The 17,863-nt window shown below is 55.1% G+C and overlaps 1 protein-coding gene across 8 annotated transcripts in view; it reads left to right on the top strand.

The window, feature by feature from the left end:
• The window catches only part of JADE2 (jade family PHD finger 2), a 52,734-nt gene that overhangs the window by 29,636 nt on the left and 5,235 nt on the right, over positions 1 to 17,863 (top strand). For 7 of the 8 annotated variants that reach the window (XM_040622437.1, XM_040622432.1, XM_040622436.1 and 4 more), the window contains 5 exons: positions 877 to 1,044; positions 3,209 to 3,325; positions 4,587 to 5,051; positions 14,277 to 14,394; positions 16,985 to 17,113. In XM_040622437.1, the coding sequence (XP_040478371.1) occupies positions 877 to 1,044; positions 3,209 to 3,325; positions 4,587 to 5,051; positions 14,277 to 14,394; positions 16,985 to 17,113 (997 nt within the window). The remainder of the gene's footprint in view (positions 1 to 876; positions 1,045 to 3,208; positions 3,326 to 4,586; positions 5,052 to 14,276; positions 14,395 to 16,984; positions 17,114 to 17,863) is intronic. The other variant, XM_040622439.1, reaches the window with a different exon arrangement.

Genomic DNA, 17,863 nt, shown 5'->3' with positions numbered 1-17,863 from the left:
ACACCCTGCCCCCCTACTCCTCCTCTCCCACCTGGACTTAGAAGCCGCACAGCCATAAAGGAAAGCAAAGCCTGGAGCCAGGCTGCCTGATTTCAAATTGTGGCCTTGCCCTTTCCAATCTGTGTGACCTTGGGTAATTTCTTAACCTCTCTGGGCCTCTATTTCCTCAATTCTAAATAAAAATAAGTTGTTGGGAGGATTCAGTTATTTCCTAGGAGTTATTTGCTTAGAACAGTGTAGTACAGGCTGTACGTATTTACCACTACTACTCTTATAAACCAGGCATGTTGTCTGACATGCCCCTCCCCCCATTCTTGGGCCCCAAACCTCCCAGGTTCGGAGAATCTCTGGGCCGTCTTTGCAGAAGACTTGACTGGAATCCAGTGGACCCAGTCTAGCCCTGACTTTGAGCGCACACACAACTCCTTGCCACTGCTGCTGGAATAACTCCTGGGAGCTCAGAAGCAGTATACTCCTCATTCATTCATATCCTTTATACCTGGTAGCTCTTAGGTTCATAAGCCCCAGGCATGACTAGGAGGAGTCCCCTTCACAAATCTCTGAAAAAAGAAAACTCAGGGCCTTGTCCTCAGGCAGCATACAGACCCAAATTTGTGTCCAACTTCTAGGAGTTCATGGACACTTCTGAAGTCCAACACTTATTAGGAACCTCTGGCCAAAGTGACTTTCTTCCCAACAGAGGGCAGAGCTGAGCCCTTCCGCAGAGGACTGGAGTCTTTGCCTTAGAATCCCTGTGGAGGCCTCCTTGGCAGAGCCTGCTCACAGTGGGGCTCTGTAGCTCCACGCTGGGGCTGGGGCCATTTGCAGCTGACTCCTGGCCAGATGTCGATGGTGACCGCCCTGCTCTCTCCCCAGGCATGCTATGGGATCCTTAAGGTGCCCACGGGCAGCTGGCTGTGCCGGACGTGTGCCCTGGGTGTCCAGCCAAAGTGCCTGCTCTGCCCCAAGAGAGGAGGAGCCTTGAAGCCCACCAGAAGCGGGACCAAGTGGGTGCACGTCAGCTGCGCTCTGTGGATTCCTGAGGTGGGCATATCAGGGCGGGGGGCGGCCCTGGGGAAGTGGGTCTGCATGGAGCTCAGAGCCCAGGGAGCAGAGCACTGGGAAAGAAGGTGACGGGCCTCCATAAAAAGGGGTATGTCGCACGTGGCACCTGAGAAGAATGGGGGCAACAACCCACAGACAGCTTTGCCTGTGGACTTAGATAGAACTCAGGTGGTGGTTTCCATGGGTAGGTGGGATTATGGGCCCCTGGGGGATCCAGGTGGTAGGTTTGACAGCTGAGCAAAGTCAGGCAGCAGAGTAGAGGGGGAAGCATGTTGTGGGTCCTTCCAAACCCAAGCGGTGGTTCCAACCAAAGTCAGGCTCCCTGCTTAAAACAAAAATAAGCCAGCTGACCTAAAAGGAAGTCAGGCAGGGGCGCCTGGGTGGCTCAGTCTAAGCATCTGCCTTCGGCTCAGGGCATGATCCCAGCGTTCTGGATCGAGCCCCGCATCGGGCTCCTCTGCTGGAAGCCTGCTGCTTCTTCTCTCACTCCCCCTGCTTGCGTTCCCTCTCTCGCTGGCTGTCTCTCTCTCTCTGTCAAATAAATAATAAATAAAATCTTTAAAAAAAAAAAAAAAAAAGGAAGGCAGTTAGGCAGAAAGCTAATTAGAAGTGGATGGTGGGCTGGGATGGAGGGGTTGGCCTGGGTCTGAGTCTATGTGGAGGGGGACCATGAGTGACAGGCTAGGCCCACCGTGAGTTAGTGAGTCAGCAGGGCGCTGGGCTCCTGGAAGGACATCCTGTTCTATTTGAAATAGGAAATGCTGCCATTCACCAGAGTTTCTGCCCCAGGCCCTCTGTGTGCCCCAACTCAGAATGTGGCCCCCCTCTGATGCTCCCCGTGCCTGCAGGCAAGCCAGGTGGCCCTCCGTGGGCTTTCAGTCTGAAGGTTCTTTTTTTTTTTTTTTTTTTTTAAAAAGATTTTATTTATTTATTCGACAGAGATAGAGACAGCCAGCGAGAGAGGGAACACAAGCAGGGGGAGTGGGAGAGGAAGAAGCAGGCTCATAGCGGAAGAGCCTGATGTGGGGCTCGATCCCATAACACTGGGATCACGCCCTGAGCCGAAGGCAGACGCTTAACCGCTGTGCCACCCAGGCGCCCCCAGTCTGAAGGTTCTTGCAGGGACCCCCATTGTAGGCTTCTGTAGTGATCGTGGTTGTGTTGACAGTGGTGTCTTGCTCCCAGAGCAGCCTGTTGAAAGCTGGGACTACCTGAGTGTACCCTGGGCTGGGCACCACAGAGACAAAACCTGCAAGGACCCTTCTCCACCATGGGGGCCCTTTGGTTCAGGACCTCTGCACAGGAACCCTTCTTCCATCTTCAGGCATGGGCAGGCAGATGCACCCTCTGGGGCTGAGGGGTGGGCTGTGCCCAGGAGACTTAGGTGTGGCTGTTGGTTTGTCCCCGTAGGAGGGATGGGCAGGGCTAAACAAAAGCACATCCCCATTGGCCAGGCAGGCCCCAGAGGAGAAGAAGTGCTGCCTTGGGGCCTTTACTTGCTGCCCAGAAACAGAAACTAAATAAACACATGTTCTTTTTTTTTTTTTTTTTCTTTCAAAGATTTTATTTATTTATTTGACAGAGATAGAGACAGCCAGCGAGAGAGGGACCACAAGCAGGGGGAGTGGGAGAGGAAGAAGCAGGCTCATAGTGGAGAGCCTGACGTGGGGCTCGATCCCGTAACGCCGGGATCACGCCCTGAGCCGAAGGCAGATGCTCAACCGCTGTGCCACCCAGGCGCCCCTAAATAAACACATGTTCTAATAAGAACTTCGAAGGTGGTAGTAACGAAGGGGTCAGGTGCCGGAGACATGGGGATGCTGCATGTACTCACCGGTGCGTGCGTCTGCATGCACACACACTCTGAAGCTTCCCTGCCTCAAGGCCCACACCGCCACGGGCACACACACACACTCAGTCACACAGACTGATGGGCACTCTCATACACAGTCACAAACAAGACTAGTCACAGGTGAGCAAACTAAAACGCACTCACTCACTGGTCAGCTTGGGATAGTCAGGAAGGTCTTGGGGCTCAGGGGCTCGCCTGCTGCCTGGTTTCAGCAGACGGCTCCCATTTGGGGGATCCCTAGAGGTGAGCTGGGGATGAGAAGCCTGATGCAGCTCCCTGTCTCTTGCCCAGGTCAGCATTGGGTGCCCGGAGAAGATGGAGCCCATCACCAAGATCTCGCATATCCCAGCCAGCCGCTGGGCTCTGTCCTGCAACCTCTGTAAGGAGTGCACAGGCACCTGCATCCAGGTACGAGGCCCTTCACCCCGTGGCTGCCCGGGAGCTCATGCCGGCTCAGCCACATAGAGCGGTGGGTCTGGGACGTTCCGGAAAACAAGCAGCTACCACCACCCTCCCCCTGACCCCATTCGTGTTGCTACAGACAGGGGCATGGAGGCCTGGGACCGCAGCCAGACTCAGAACCCCCAGTGAGGGGCATTCTTCATCCCTAGTTCCTCTAGGCATGGGGTAAAGGCCCTGGTAGCAAAGGCTCACCATACCGTCGCAGTGCCAAAGACCCTGGCTTTCCCCCAGGAGCAACTGTCTGTGCGGTTAATAAACACAGTGACCTCACTTCTGATGTCAAACATAACATGTGGGAGGGGCAGGAAACACTTCTCCTCCAGCTGAGCTAACAGGCCCTCCCCCTATAGGGCAGGGCTGTACCAGTCTGTCCACAGCAGTGGTTCCCAAATTCTGGTGTGCGTCAGTATTACCTGGAGGGCTTGTTAAAACAGATTGCCGGGCTTATCCCCAGAGGTCCTGATTCAGAAGATCTGGAATGGGCTGAAAATTTGCTTTTCTAGCAAGTACCCAGATGATGTGATGCTGCTGGTCTTTGGGTTGGAAAGTGGGGGGTCATTCTTTGTCTTCCTCATTTTTCTAGCAACAGTTGTCATTGCAAACACTAGATGTGCCTCCACCCATTTTTAAGACTTCAAAAATGACTTTTGTGAGTGCAGCATAAATGTTCATTAATATTTGGGTGAGGTATTGCTGAGACATTTATCAGCTGCCCACAGCGATCATCCGAGGCTAGGAGAGAGGAGCAGGCCCTGAGTTGGTCCCCGCTGCCAACTGGGGAAGAGAAGGAAGGGGTCCACTTCCAGCCCCTCTTCTCAGAAGACAGAGGACACACATGACTCCCTATCTTAGATCGTGTTGCAGAAACAAGGCAGTGATCCATCACCAGATTCATTCTTTCGATGCCTCTTGTTTCAAAGTCATTTTGCCCACACAGTAATGCAACTTATCCCCAAGCCAAGGTTGTCAAATCACCTGACTGTTCATTTCCCCAGGACATATGTGGTGATGAACCCCATTTCCTTTCCGGCTCCCCCAGTGTTTCCCCTTCCTTCCCACTTACTAGAGTTCCCTCCATACCCACAGAATGTTGGGGGTCCGTGCCATTTTAGGTCGGGTCTCACCAGCAGCCTGGATTCTCGGTGGAACCTCTTCCCTCCTAGCAGGGCTCCCCTCATGCCTGACACTTCCCCTCCTCTCCCTCCAGTGTTCCATGCCTTCCTGCGTCACAGCGTTCCACGTCACGTGCGCCTTTGACCATGGCCTGGAAATGCGGACTATCCTAGCAGACAACGATGAGGTCAAGTTCAAGTCGTTCTGCCAGGAGCACAGTGACGGGGGCCCTCGGGGAGAGCCCACTTCTGACCCCGCGGAGCCCAGCCCGGCCAGCGAGGACCTGGAGAAGGTGACCGTGCGCAAGCAGCGGCTGCAGCAGCTGGAGGAGGACTTCTACGAGCTGGTGGAGCCGGCCGAGGTGGCTGAGCGGCTGGAACTGGCCGAGGCACTGGTTGACTTCATCTACCAGTACTGGAAGCTGAAGAGGAAAGCCAACGCCAACCAGCCGCTGCTGACCCCCAAGACCGATGAGGTGGACAACCTGGCCCAGCAGGAGCAGGATGTCCTGTACCGCCGCCTCAAGCTCTTCACACACCTGCGGCAGGACTTGGAGAGGGTGAGTGCCCCTGCCACCGTCCTTCAGCCAGCATGCCTGGTGGGCATCCCGGGAGCCTTTCTGCCCCCCACACGCTGCCCCACGGCAGCCGTGGCTCTCCAGGACTCTGACGGTACGCTCTGGCCAAGGGGCCGAGGGCCTCCCGTTCTCTGACAGGGTGGAGGTGTCTGATACTGTGCAGAACAGGGGAGCATTTAGCCCTTGGATCTTTGTGCCCCTCTTGTCCCAGCCCTTTTGTAGGCCTGAAGGGTGGGCGCCTTGCCAGGGTCCTGAGGCTAGAGGGCATCAGAGCTGGGGCATAGCCCAGGCTTCCAGCTTCTACTGGCCTCTGGCCCCATTTGGCCTCCATGGGCCATGCCTGTTCCCAGCACATGAGCTTCTGCTTGGAATCGGAGGCCAGGGAAAAACTGGGACTCACAGCAAGTTGGATCAACCCAACAAGCATGTGCTGGGCCAGGGCAGGAAAGACAGGTGTTAACATGGAGTATGGGGGCATGCAGGTGGGCTGGAGACCCGGTGGCCTGTGTGGAGTAGGAGGAGGAAGCTCAGTGCATGGGCCACGATGTGTGTGGAAGCTGCGGAATGTTTTAAGCCAGGACTGTCCCTCTGTGGCTGCAGCTTCCAAACGTTCACCCTGGAGAAGGAAATGGGGCCTACAGTGGATGGGTGGCCCTAACCCCCCAGCTGTGTGCTAGGAGACAGGGGGTCTTGGCTTGGTCTGAAGTGGTAGTTCTGGGAGCTGAGTGAGATGAGGAGACACCATGGCTTTGGGGTGAGCTATGGTGGTTGGCGGATAGTGAGAGTTGCTTTCCTAGAGCATGGGGGGCGGCCCTCGAAAGCTTCCAGTCCCTCCTACTCCCCCAGAGAAGAAGTGAGGAGGTTCCAGTTTCTGTGGGGTACGCCCTTGTCCAGTGCATAAAGTACTACCACCAAGTTGGAGGCAACCCAAGAATGAAAGAGGATGATCTCTAAACCGCAGGTGCTGTTCTGGCCTCTCCTCTTTGGGACACTCAGTCTGAGGGTTCCAGAGACACATGCTTGTCCTTGCCTCAGGCCTTGTTAGGAGACAGCCCTGGGTGGAAACGTTCAGGGGGCTTTGTGTGACCTGAGGCAGCTGCTTGTCTTAGGTCCATCTCTGTTGGCAAGTCTCTAAAATGGGTAGAACAGCTTGGCAGGTGTTGTGTTGCGGGGAACGTGAAGTGGAGGCGCTGAAACTGGGCCCGGCTTGCCCGATCTCCGTCAGCCTCCTCCTATGACCCGCTGACCTGGGAGGGAGCTTACTGCTTGGCAGCCGGCCTGCCAGCAGGTCAGAAGGGGGAGGCGGAGAGAGGGGACAGCTGATGTCCCTGGCTCCAGCCAGGCCAGAGGGCAAGGCCATCCACATTGTAGCCACCACTTCCTGGCAGCCCAGCGTCCTGTCTCATGGGGCAGTGGCATCAGGGACGTGAGGACATGCAGTACTTTCAGAGACCAGAGCTGCCTCCAGAGTTGTCCTTGGGCCACCCCCGAGTCTGCATCCTTGGGGTCTCCACTGCAAACACCCAAGTGACCCCTCAAGTCTGACCTCCCTCGGGTCTGTGCTGGTCGGCGCATGGCCTGGCTCTGGCTAGGCAGTGTAGGGAGGCCAGGGGGCGGGGCGGCTTACTTAATCATCATCCTGGAAAAAGAGACAGTGTAGCTCCTCCTGGCCCTAATGAGCAGAGGAGAGAACGAGGGCTCTGGAAGATGAGTGACAGGGAGCCTGAGAGGAATGTCTGTTTTCTAGGGTTTGACTTGAATTTGGACCTGAATGGGGGGGAGGGCTTGTCCTAAGGAGAGCTGTTGGCTTAACCTCCTGTTCTGTCCACTGCCTGAGCAAAAGCATCCCTTCATCAGTCCCCCCCAAGCTCTCGACCTCATTGTCAGCTGGTACAGCTGTGGCCAGGGACCAAGATCAAGGGCTAGGATGCCAGCAGGTTCTCAGGCAACCAGAGCTGCCATGCAGATTCCTCTGGCAGGGGGACAGAGCCCTCCAAAGTCAGGCGTGAACCAGCCCACTCATCCTCCTGGAAGAGGAGGCAGGACCATCTTCTCAAGGCTTGGGAGGGCCCCATCAAAATGCTGCTTCTCCAGCAGCCCCTGAGCTGGACTGGCAGGCACCAGCCGAGAGCAAGCCGAGGGCGTGTGCAGCCCTGGCAGGCGGAGGAGAGAATGTGCCAGCCTGACCCCCTCTGGATCTAGCCTCAGGGCCTTTCACAGCCACGCGTTGGTGGCTTGAGTGAGTGAGCAGGACTGAGAGCTCTGCCACAGGGGAGGCTTTCTGCAAAGACCCATGACTGTTGGTGGCCCGGCCATGGCCCAGTGCCAGCGGCCGAAAGGATCCAGCGTCTGACTGGGCACCCAGCCAGCTTGGGCCGAATCCATCAGGGAGGCAGGGTCGAGGTTGAGACAGAAGCCTTGGACAGCCTGGGTTCGCATCCAGTTTAGCATTTCCCAGCTCTCTGCCTACTGAGTTTCAGTTTCCTTTCTGTAAAGTGGGAATAAGGAGCCAACGGACCTTGGAGTCACAGCGAAGGTAGGAGCACAGTGACCTCTGCTGTTCATCACGGTTATTGTTGCCGTCTGGCTCTTAGAAGAGTGGGAGGCTTGGAGAGGGAGCTCCGTGGAGGGCTGAGAGTGTAGGCCCAGGGTGAGGACCTGGGGAGGAATCACAGGGCATCCTCCCTCTTTGCCGTGTCCCCCAAATCCAGGCAGGGGTTTTGCTGAGAGAAGCAGAAGCCAGGGCCACGCTGCCACCACTAGCCTGAAGTCCCATTTTATGGTCAGCCTGGAAGACATGTTCTCCTAAAATTTCAGCCACAGACCTTGGCCCCAGCAGGCTGCTTCAGGAAGGCACGGCCACTGCTGGCTTCCAGAGTTATTCACAGCTGACACAAAAATTGCAGTGCTGATGAGCAGCCTGTCGGCGCCGACTGGTGTCCCCTAGCAACGGAGCTGGCGGCTGGGCTCCGCAGGGCTCAATGCCTGTGGCTCTGGATCTGGTTACCAGGAGTTTACTCAAGAGCATGACCTGACTCGGGAGGGTGGGGGCAGCTCTCAGACACACACATCCTCCTCCCTGAAGATAGATCTGTGGGATCACCCCAAGGCCACATTTGTGATACTCTCCCACAGAGAAGAGCCTGCCCTCCCCCACACTCACCACCCACCCACTTCCTTATCGAGCTGGTCATACCCCATTTCCTCTGTCCTCAGTGCCTGGATTGTGTTCTCGTTGGCCTCCCACCGAAGCCTACCTTGTCCCGGGTAGCCTTGGCCGTCAGAACTACAACCCCTCAACCTCTCTATCTCCCATCCCAAGGACGCTGCCAGCCCATTCGTGTCCTCACCCCACTGAAACCTGGTTACCACCTCACCCTCCTCCCTGATGCCTCATCAGTAACCCTGCAACCTCAGATCCCCCTGCTTGCCCACAGCCTCCTGTCTGCCTGCGCCATTCTGCCCCCAGCTCCCACCCTTCACCATCCCGTTTTCTTCGGCCCCACCTCATGTGGCTTGCTGCCCAGGCCCTTGCCCCTGTGTGAAGGCCACATACCTGGCACAGCCTCACCTGGTAGCAATCCCATTGTGCTGAGCAGCAGGTAAACCCCACTGAGGTTCCTGTCAGCCAGCCTTGATGCCTGCTCAGTCTCTCTCCGTTTCACCTTCTCCCATCTCCGAGAGCATATCCTCCCTCCCAGTGTCCCTCTAGTCATGGGATCCTTGACCACCCCCGTTCCCATCTATCCTTTCCTGTCCTCCCTCAGTGCTCTTATGTCCTTGCTTCCTACTCTGGCCAGGCTCCTGCCATATTCCAGAACCATCCACCAGGGCCACCCAAAGCTTCCATCTCCCTACATCTAGTAGCCACTTCTCCAACCTCATCCTCTAGCTTTCTCAGCCATGGTGGCCACTGTCAGACATACCTTTGGTCTTAAAATACATTTCTTGTGGACACTCTGACCACATCCTCCCTTCATACCCCAGTTCTCCTGCTCCCTCTGTGAGTATTCCTTGGCCCCAGGGATCATCAGTTCACCACACTTGGGCTGACCTCTTGGTGCTCTGCTCCACGGCTTTGCTCCCCATCAGGAGGCTGGTCCAGCTCACACCTCCCTTCTGAGCTCCAGCATCTTCATGCCCAACACACCCAGGTCCAAGCCTGCTCCCTCCACAACCTCCCTAGTCTCCACAGATACCTCAACACTAGTTCAGTCTAGCTCAAGATAACCTGCCGGGAGCCCTCCTTGCCCCTCCCCTCTCCTCACCCCCATCTGTAAAACTTGAGGATACCACAACAACTTCGTCAAAATAGAAAGCCTGCTTTTATGACCAATCCCTAGTTTGCGGGGACTTTGCTACTTGATTCATTTTTTTACTCTGATTTTTTTTTTTTTAAGATTTATTTATTTGAGAGAGAGAGAGAGAGAGAGAACAGGTGGGGAGGGTAGGGGCAGAGGCAGAAGGAGAAGCAGGCTCCCCACTGAGCAGGGAGCCCAATGTGGGGCTCGATCCCAGGACCCTGAGATCATGACCTGAGCTAAAGGCAGACACTTCACCGGCTGAGCCACCCAGGCACCCCTCACTCCGGTTTTTTTTTTAAGAGAACTTTTTATGTATATAATCAGAAAAAACAATGACGACAGTGTAAGGAACCTGCTAGGCTGATATCAACACTTGGTCCCCAAAAGCTGTCACAGAAGAGGAATGCTGCAACACTCAGTAGCCATTAACTATGGAACCAACAGTCTTGAGAGAAATTAGAGAATTAGCTGATGGTTCCAGGGTGAGGGGGGGAGCAAGGGGTCACATTGTGACCAGTGTATCAACCACAGTATGTTGGCATTGTTGGGATTCTCACGGGAGGAAGCATTCCTATCTTCCATAGCAAGAGCCTCCAGATACCACTGATTGTGTAGTGCACCTTATCAGGAAAAAAATTGAGCATTTACCTGCAATATGTTGTATTTTTCATGTCTCATTCATATCTACCACTGCATTTTATGAAGCAGACACAATCAGAATTTCTAACAGGATCAAAAAATACACCCACTCTGGCCAGGCTCAGTCGCCTGGCTGGCTTGTTCGGTAGAGGTGTGACTCTTGATCTTGGGGTTGAGTTCAAGCCCCACGCTGGCTGTGGAGGTCACTTAAAAATAAAATTTTTAGGGGTGCCTGGGTGGCTTAGTCATTAAGCGTCTGCCTTCGGCTCAGGTCATGATCCCAGGGTCCTGGGGTTGAGCCTCGCATCAGGTTCCCTGCTTGGTGAGGCTGCTTCTCCCTCTACTGTTCCCCCTGCTTGTGCTCTCTTGCTCTCTCTGTCAAATAAATAAAATAACATCTTTTAAAAAAATCTTTTATGTGTATATATATATATGTGTGTGTATATATATACATATATATATGTTATACACATACACACACCGGCAGATGTTTTAATGTCGTCTTCCTATGCTGTGACGAACTATCTCACTCAGTAGCCTGTCAGCTCACTTTGGAGGCCCCTGGCCAAGGGCAGTAATTCTCAGATTGTGTAGTGCTATATCAGATGTGTACAGGACCCAGAGACTTTACTACTCCCCCAAGCCTGGGGATCTGTGGGTTGGTTGGTTTGTTTTTTTAAGTAGGCTCTCACAACCCTGAGACCAACACTTGAGGTGAGATCAAGATTCAGATACTTAACTGACTGAGCCACCCAAGCGCCCCACTGGGAATCTGTAGGGTTTTGGGGGGGGAGGGTTGTTTTTGAAGATTTTATTTATCCACATGACGGGGGGCGGGGCGGAAGTGCACAAGCAGGGGGAGCTACAGGCAGAGGGAGAGGGTGAAACAGGCTCCCAGCCCAGCAGGGAGCCCAAGGTGGGGCTCCATCCCAGGAGGGATGGAGAGAAGGAAGGCAGATGTTTAACCTACTGAGCCACCCAGGTGCCCCAGGGAATCTGTGTTTTTAACGAGCTACCCAAGAGATCTTGATGTCGGGAATTCATTTGGGTTTGCCTTAAGAAAACTTTTTGTAAAGTTTCAGACGAAAGACCGAAAAAAGTCTGTATTTTAATAGGAAGTGATAACGTATTGGTTTCTTTGGGAGGCACATCTGCAACTCTGAGCCTCATTTCATCTTTAGAAATTAGTGTTAGAGTAAAGTTTGAGAATGACGTGTTTGGGAAAGTTTTTAAAAGCCAGACCTTGACTGATCTGTTTTTTAGGTTGGACATGTTGATTCGTTTGTTTTGAGGTCTCCAAAGTATCCATGACTCTGCCCACCTCTCTTCATCCCCACCCTCTCCACGCACACTAGGCCACGTGACTGCCAGGAGGGAAACGGACTTGGATACAGGGAGAATAATGTTGGGCTGCTTGGATGCAGTGGACAGGGAAGGCCTTTTAAGGTCCAGCCTTGGGAAGAGCCTTGAATATATATACCAAGCCCCCAGACAGAAATAGGTTGGACACAGAAAGGACAGGACTGGAGGGAAGTGTAGCTGAGCCTGGAAGGCTGTGGGACATGGGCTATGAGGGGCCTGTGGGAGGTCAGATTGGGCAAGGCTTTGGACTTGGCTCTGATTTTTTTTTTTTTTTTTAAGTGTCACAGGAAAGAAGCTGGGTTTGTTTCCTAGGCCTTCTGTAACAAAGCATTAGAAACTCAAAGCCTTAAACAACAGAAATATGTCTTCTTACAGTTCTAGAGGCTACAAGTCCAGGGTCAAGATGTTGGCCAGGTTGATTCTGTCTAGAGGCTTTAAGGGAGGATCTGTTCCAGGCCTCTCTCCTGGCTTCTGATTGGCAGCAACGCTTACTTAGCATTTCTTGACTTGTAGACCCCTGATTCCATCTTTGTCTCTGTTGTCACATGGCATTCTTCCTATACATCTTCACATGGCCTTTTATAGCGATACCAGTCATTAGATTTAGGGCTCATTCATATCCAGTATGACCTCATCTTAACTGATTGTATCTGAGGTTGACGTGGACGTGACATTTGCCAGGGGCCACTGTTCATCCCCATAGGGAAACCAGTGGAGGTGTTAAGGCGAAGGGGATTTACATTTCAAGAAGACAGTCTGAGATAGCAGAGGGATCAGGATGCCTGCCTGTCCAGGTGGAACCGATGTGGTGACTAGAATTGGAGGGAGCTGGGGCGCCTGGCTGGTTCAGTCGTTAAACGTCTGCCTTCGGCTCAGGGCCTGATCCCAGTGTCCTGGGATCAAGTCCTGCATCGGGCTTCCTGCTCCGCTGGGAGCCTGCTTCTTTCTCTCCCACTCCCCCTGCTTGCGTTCCCTCTCTCGCTGGCTGTCTCTCTCTGTGTCAAATTAAAAAAAAAAAAAGTGGAGGGAGCTGATGGGAACGAGGTACATTCACCGGGGACCGATGGGGTACACTGAAAGATTGGCTCTGGGGGCAAGTGAGGGGGAGCTAGGTCCTGAAGGGTGACTCTAGGGTCTCAGCACTTACACCCCACACCGCCCCGCCCCCAGCCAAGTCCCTCCCCAGATCGCCTCAGCCTGGCTCAGTCAGGCCAAGCCAGGCACGCTAGCCACAAGGCCTCGCTCTGCCTCTCCCATCTGGCCTACTATGTGCCCTGCTGTGTGATCATCTCGCACTCAGCCTGATGGCCCCTTTGAGCAGGAAGCCTTCTCACCACCCCAGGTCTGGGTCAGGGCTGCCCGGTGCTGTCAGTACTTGCTCTGCCTCTCTCTGCCCTGCCAGGCAGGAAGCCCTCAGAAGAAAGGGATCTCGCCGATGGCACTGCGCTCTGCTGAGCCCAGAGCCCAACATCACATGAGTTCCCAGAGCCACAGCTGGTGCTCAGGGATGTGTGGTTACGATGAGGTCCTGAGGAAGTCCAGGATTTGAGAGGAACCGAGGGCTCTTAGGCCGGGCCAGGCGGCTGCCCCTTAGGGAGGTGTGGGCCTCGGATGGCCTGCGTCCATGGTCTAGGCTGGGTGCACACAGCAGTGTGGAGTGCTGCATAGACTTTCTGCAGAGCCTGGCATTCTAGAATCCCTTTCACTACTAGGCTCAGGAAGGAAGGGGAGGATGGCCATGTCTGCAGAGAGGTGTGATCACAGCTATCCCCCAGGCCGGGAGAAATGGAGGTCAGGACAATAGGCAGGGGCTTTGGAACCCATGGGTCTCCTCTAGGCAGCTTAAGGACATGAAGCCTGCACTCGGCTTTGAAGATAGAACCCCACCGCAGACAGAGAGACTAGCCTGGTGGGACCCTGAATTTCAGCTCAGAGCTTCTGGCCAGCTGTCCCTGCTTTGAGGCTCCAACCTGAGCTGAAGACGATGCCAGAACAAGGGAATGTCTTGAGGGAGGGGGCTTGGTCTTGGCCCCAGCGGTGTGATCCATTCTGAGAGCAGCGGTGAGGGGATGACACGCTGGGGAGGAGTGCCAGGTGGACAGGGAGCAACATGGCCCAGGCTTCAGGCGCCTGCAGAACAGCTACAGAGTGGGTCTGTGTCACATGAGCTAAACAAGCTGGTCTCCCAGGCACTAGACACTCTTCCTAGCTGACCGAAGGGAGTTGGAGGGCCCCCTACCCTTTCCCCTGAGGACTTTTGTCTCATATGGGGACATAGCCATGTGGAATAGGGGCCTTGGCCAGAGGATGTGTGGGCTTGGCTCAGGTCCTAGTGCAGCTCGTGGTCATGGCTCGGCTGCAGCAGGACCCGGCTGGGTCAGAAGCTGTTCTCTTGGAGGTGTCCCTGCTCTGTGTCCCTTGGCCATTTGTGTCTTGGGACAGGAGTTGGGTTTGCCATGGTTCTTATGGCTGAGGAATGTCTTTGAAAAAGAGGCCTTGGACAGGAGGTGGAGAGATGGACTTGGTGACCTTGCTAGGTCCCAGAGAGCCTTGGGGCACTGTATATGTAGGGCAGGGCAACCACACTGGAAAGGCCTTGAGGAGCAGTATGGCAGACTGGGCTGGGAAGTGAAGGCCAAGAGGAGGCGGGTGGAGTCACCAGCCTGAGCTCACTAGAGCTCTCCCTGCCCACTCTGGCTCAGTGGGGGCCACAGGATCGAGGCTGTGCTTGGCCTGTGTTTTGGACCAGAGAAATGTGGCTCAGGGCTGAGGACTCACTCGGAGCTTGGGAATTGGTTCCCAGATGTCCTGGGCAGGTTAGGCAGCGGTGGCCCCCGGGAGCTGGGAGGACAGGGGTGACCACCCGTGAGTAAAGTGGAAAACCCCTCTCTCGTCTCCTCAGGTTAGAAATCTGTGCTACATGGTGACAAGGCGCGAGAGAACGAAGCACGCCATCTGCAAACTCCAGGAGCAGATATTCCACCTGCAGATGGAGCTGATTGAACAGGACTTGTGTCGAGGTAGACGCCTTCCCTGCGCACCGCCAGCCTCCCGCTCAGTGTGCACACTCTGAAGGGGCTGGGTCCCAACGAGGGTGTGTGTTCAGGGCCTGGTGGGGCATGTGCATGGAGCCAGGGGCCGCTGGCCCATTCACAGACCCTCCGTAACCAACTAGTAGACCAGGATGGGACTTTCCAGGGCCCTAGTTGTGTGTTGGTTGACAAAGAGCCAGAGATGGGAATGTGGGCATCGGTCCTGTCCTGAGGGAGCTTTCTGTCCACTGGGAACACCTAGGTAGCTCCAGGGCCTTTGTGGTTCAGGAGTAGATGGCATGTGAACAGTGGCTCTTGGCTGGTGTTCGGCAGGAAGGGCCGGAAGCTGGTGAGCTTCCCTGAACCCATGTGCCTCCATGTGGTTCCTGAATCAGGCAGCTGCCCCAGAGATGGGAAAGGGACCTGTATGTTCTTTTCCTCTGACCTCATCTGATAGAATTTAGATGCTGTACCAGCAGCTTTTTTCTGTTTTCTTCTTAAACTCTTGTCGTCACATGTACTTAACAGATCTGGAAATCAAGGGCAAAGAAGCTTCAACACCGCTGTTGTCTGTTAGTTGTGTGGATACTGCCAGACACAGGGCCCTTCCCAGAGTGTGCGCGTGGTAAGGAGGGCAATGCTACACTCAAAAAATGGCGCTCTAATGCTGGATGACACGTAGCTTGATGGAGAGAGATTTTAAGCCAGGAGCTGCCACTCCCAATTCAGCCTTTGGGTCAGGCTGGGCCTGGAGTGGAGGGGAACGAGAGCTGCTGGGCTGCCCCCGGAACGAAGGACTGAGCCCCTGATACTGCCCCACCCTCACCCCGGCCACGCTGCCTCCTGTGCATTTTGGGATCACAGCCCACTCTGGCCTAAGAAACCAGCCCTGCCAAATACAGGTGCTGGTTCAGGCCAGGTCGTGTCCATGCAGAGGTCAGCTTTCCAGGATCCCTCTTATCTGTTGATGGTTTTCAGCAAGCATTAACTGAGTGTAGACAAGTTGCGAGGCTCTGTGCCGGGCACCGCAGGGCACACTGCCATGGACTGAATGGATAGAGTTCCTGTCCTTGTGGAGCTCACCATCTGGAAAGGTAAAGGAAAGTGGTTCCCAAGGGGCTGCAGCTGACGCCAGCGCAGGGACAGAAGTATCAGGTGGCTTCACAGCAGTGGTGATTCTGGAGATGCATCGGGCTTCCTGGGACCTCACTGTGGCCACATGTCCGGCTGCAGAGGAGAGCCCCACAATCAGGGTGACAGAAAGTGGCGAGGCGTGTAGTAGCCTTAGGTAGAGGATTCCAGAAACAAGGGCAAGAGCCAGGGCCCTCTCCCCACATTGAGCCTGGGGACTTTGGCAGCTCGTAGACCTGAGTGGCAGCACCAGGCAGCCCTTGGTTCAGAGAAGGCCATTTGGAGGGAAGAAGTTTGCCTCTGCCTAAAGCTGATGCCCTCAGAGTTGTGACATTTGGCCCCTGGGACGGGACGGGCTAACAGCAGATTGTCGAGGCCTCTCTGGCCAGAGGACTGGAGAAGTGGCAGTGACATTTATGCCGTGAGCTGAACCAGGTGGAGCACAGGACAATTTGGAATCCTAGAAGTGAGAGCCTATCTTCTTTGAGAAACGGGAAGGAGGCTGGCCTAGTAGCCACTGGGGCAAAAGGACGATGTCTCAAGTGAGGTTGGGGGGTTGTTGGGGTCAGACATGCAAGGTCTTGTGGTCTCAAAGAGCTCAGACTTTCCTGAGGGCAGTAAGAACCTTAGAAGTGTCTCCCCAAAGTGTATAGGCACAGGTCCCACGTCAGAGATGAGGCTTCTGAGGTCCGGCCTGAGGTTGCCCCGGGGATTAGCAGCAGAGCTGGGGAGATTGCATATCCCTCAACCTCCTCGTAAAGCTTTATCTGGGAAGCGTGCCAGCCTCTGGCTGAAAAGCTAGGAGATTTCTGGCAGCTGGGCCTCTCCCTGCAGATGTCCTCCCCTGTTCCAGTGTTCTCGGTGGCTCCCTACTGTGTGGTCAGGGACCAGAAGGATATGAGGGCCAGGTGTGCACCCTGAGTCTGCCATCTACTGTGTGGCCTCAAGAGCAGATCAGGAGACCAAGGCAGGAGACTTGACTAGAACCCATGTCTCTCAACTCCTCTGACAGTGTTCTGTCCACCTCCTCCCGTCTGGCTTCGCAGCCTGGCGTTAAAGGCCCTGTCCTGGCCACTCGCCTCCCCACTCTTCCCACCCACCAGGACTGCCTCTGAATCTATAGGCATGTAGATCAGCCTGCATTCCAGGTCCTACAGGGTGTCCTCCACTCTCTTCGTGGCCCTGTGTCCTCCCCAAGCCACTCAAGGGCAGCAGTAGGCAATGACCTGCCACCTCCTCGTCCCCACCAGCTGTCCCTGACTCACAAGAGCCCCACTTATCCGAGGGGCCCATGGCGCTGAGCCTGGGGCCTCTCAGCAGGGCAAGGTGACCTGGAAGGTGAGGAGCAGGTGAGCGAGAACTCCTAGGATGGTCCGAAGTGATCTTGGTTTTGGCTGAACTTCTCCGGGTAACTGCCTCCCTCCTGCTCTCTCTTTCCCTGGCACAGAGGGGTCTGGGAGGAGAGCAAAGGGCAAGAAGAGCGACTCAAAAAGGAAAGGCCGTGAGGGCCCGAAGGGCAGCCCCGAGAAGAAGGAGAAAGTGAAGGCGGGGCCCGACTCAGTCCTGGGGCAGCTGGGTGAGTGAGTGGCCACACTGGCCTGGCGGACATGGCCAGGGTCTACCAGCACCTCCGTTGCACAGAGTAGGAACCCCAAAAGGCTAACCAGGCCCTACCGTGCCCAGGTGCTCACACCTTTTCACCATAAAGGAAACCAGGTAGGATCTCAGAGTCCTGTCTGGTGTCCCAAGAAACTCCCCTTTTGTACACCTGGAGACTGGGCCAGGTGCTCAGGAACTTGCACGCACATTCCCCTAGCCAGAGTCCTGGATGCCAGAGTTTTCTGGAGGCCCTCAAGGGACCCCTAGGCCATCGAGGCCCTTCCAGAACGCAGCCCTATGCTGGGAGATGAGGGTCTGCCAGAATTCTCCATCCTGGTCCCACCCTGCTGGAATTTCTCCAATGAGCCTTCCCTTTGGCACCAGGGAGCCTTCCTGGAGCCACCCAGAGAGACCCAAAAGAGTGGCCACAGATACTGGCCCAGCCCGTCGTCACTCACAGACTCCTTACTGCTGCCGCATTAAGCAGAACAGCCCGTGAGGGTCCCCTGGCTTGGGGCTCTGTCTGTCAGGGTGTTCCATGCTTCCCCTAGAATACTTCTCAGGGATGACTGTGACGTCTTCCAGACCTCACCTCCAGGAGAGGCCTCAGGTCATCTTGTATTTCCATCATTCTCAAGAAGGGGACCACTTGGGTATCAAAAGAGAGGCCCAGGATCACCTGCTGGCCCAGACCCCCTTCTACCAGAAGCACTTTGCTACCCTATTC

Source organism: Ursus maritimus, unplaced genomic scaffold (assembly GCF_017311325.1).
Source record: "Ursus maritimus isolate PB19 unplaced genomic scaffold, ASM1731132v1 scaffold_5, whole genome shotgun sequence".
Lineage (NCBI taxonomy): Eukaryota > Metazoa > Chordata > Mammalia > Carnivora > Ursidae > Ursus > Ursus maritimus.
Note: the sequence above shows the minus strand (reverse complement) of the source record. Positions and strands in the feature narration are given on the sequence as shown.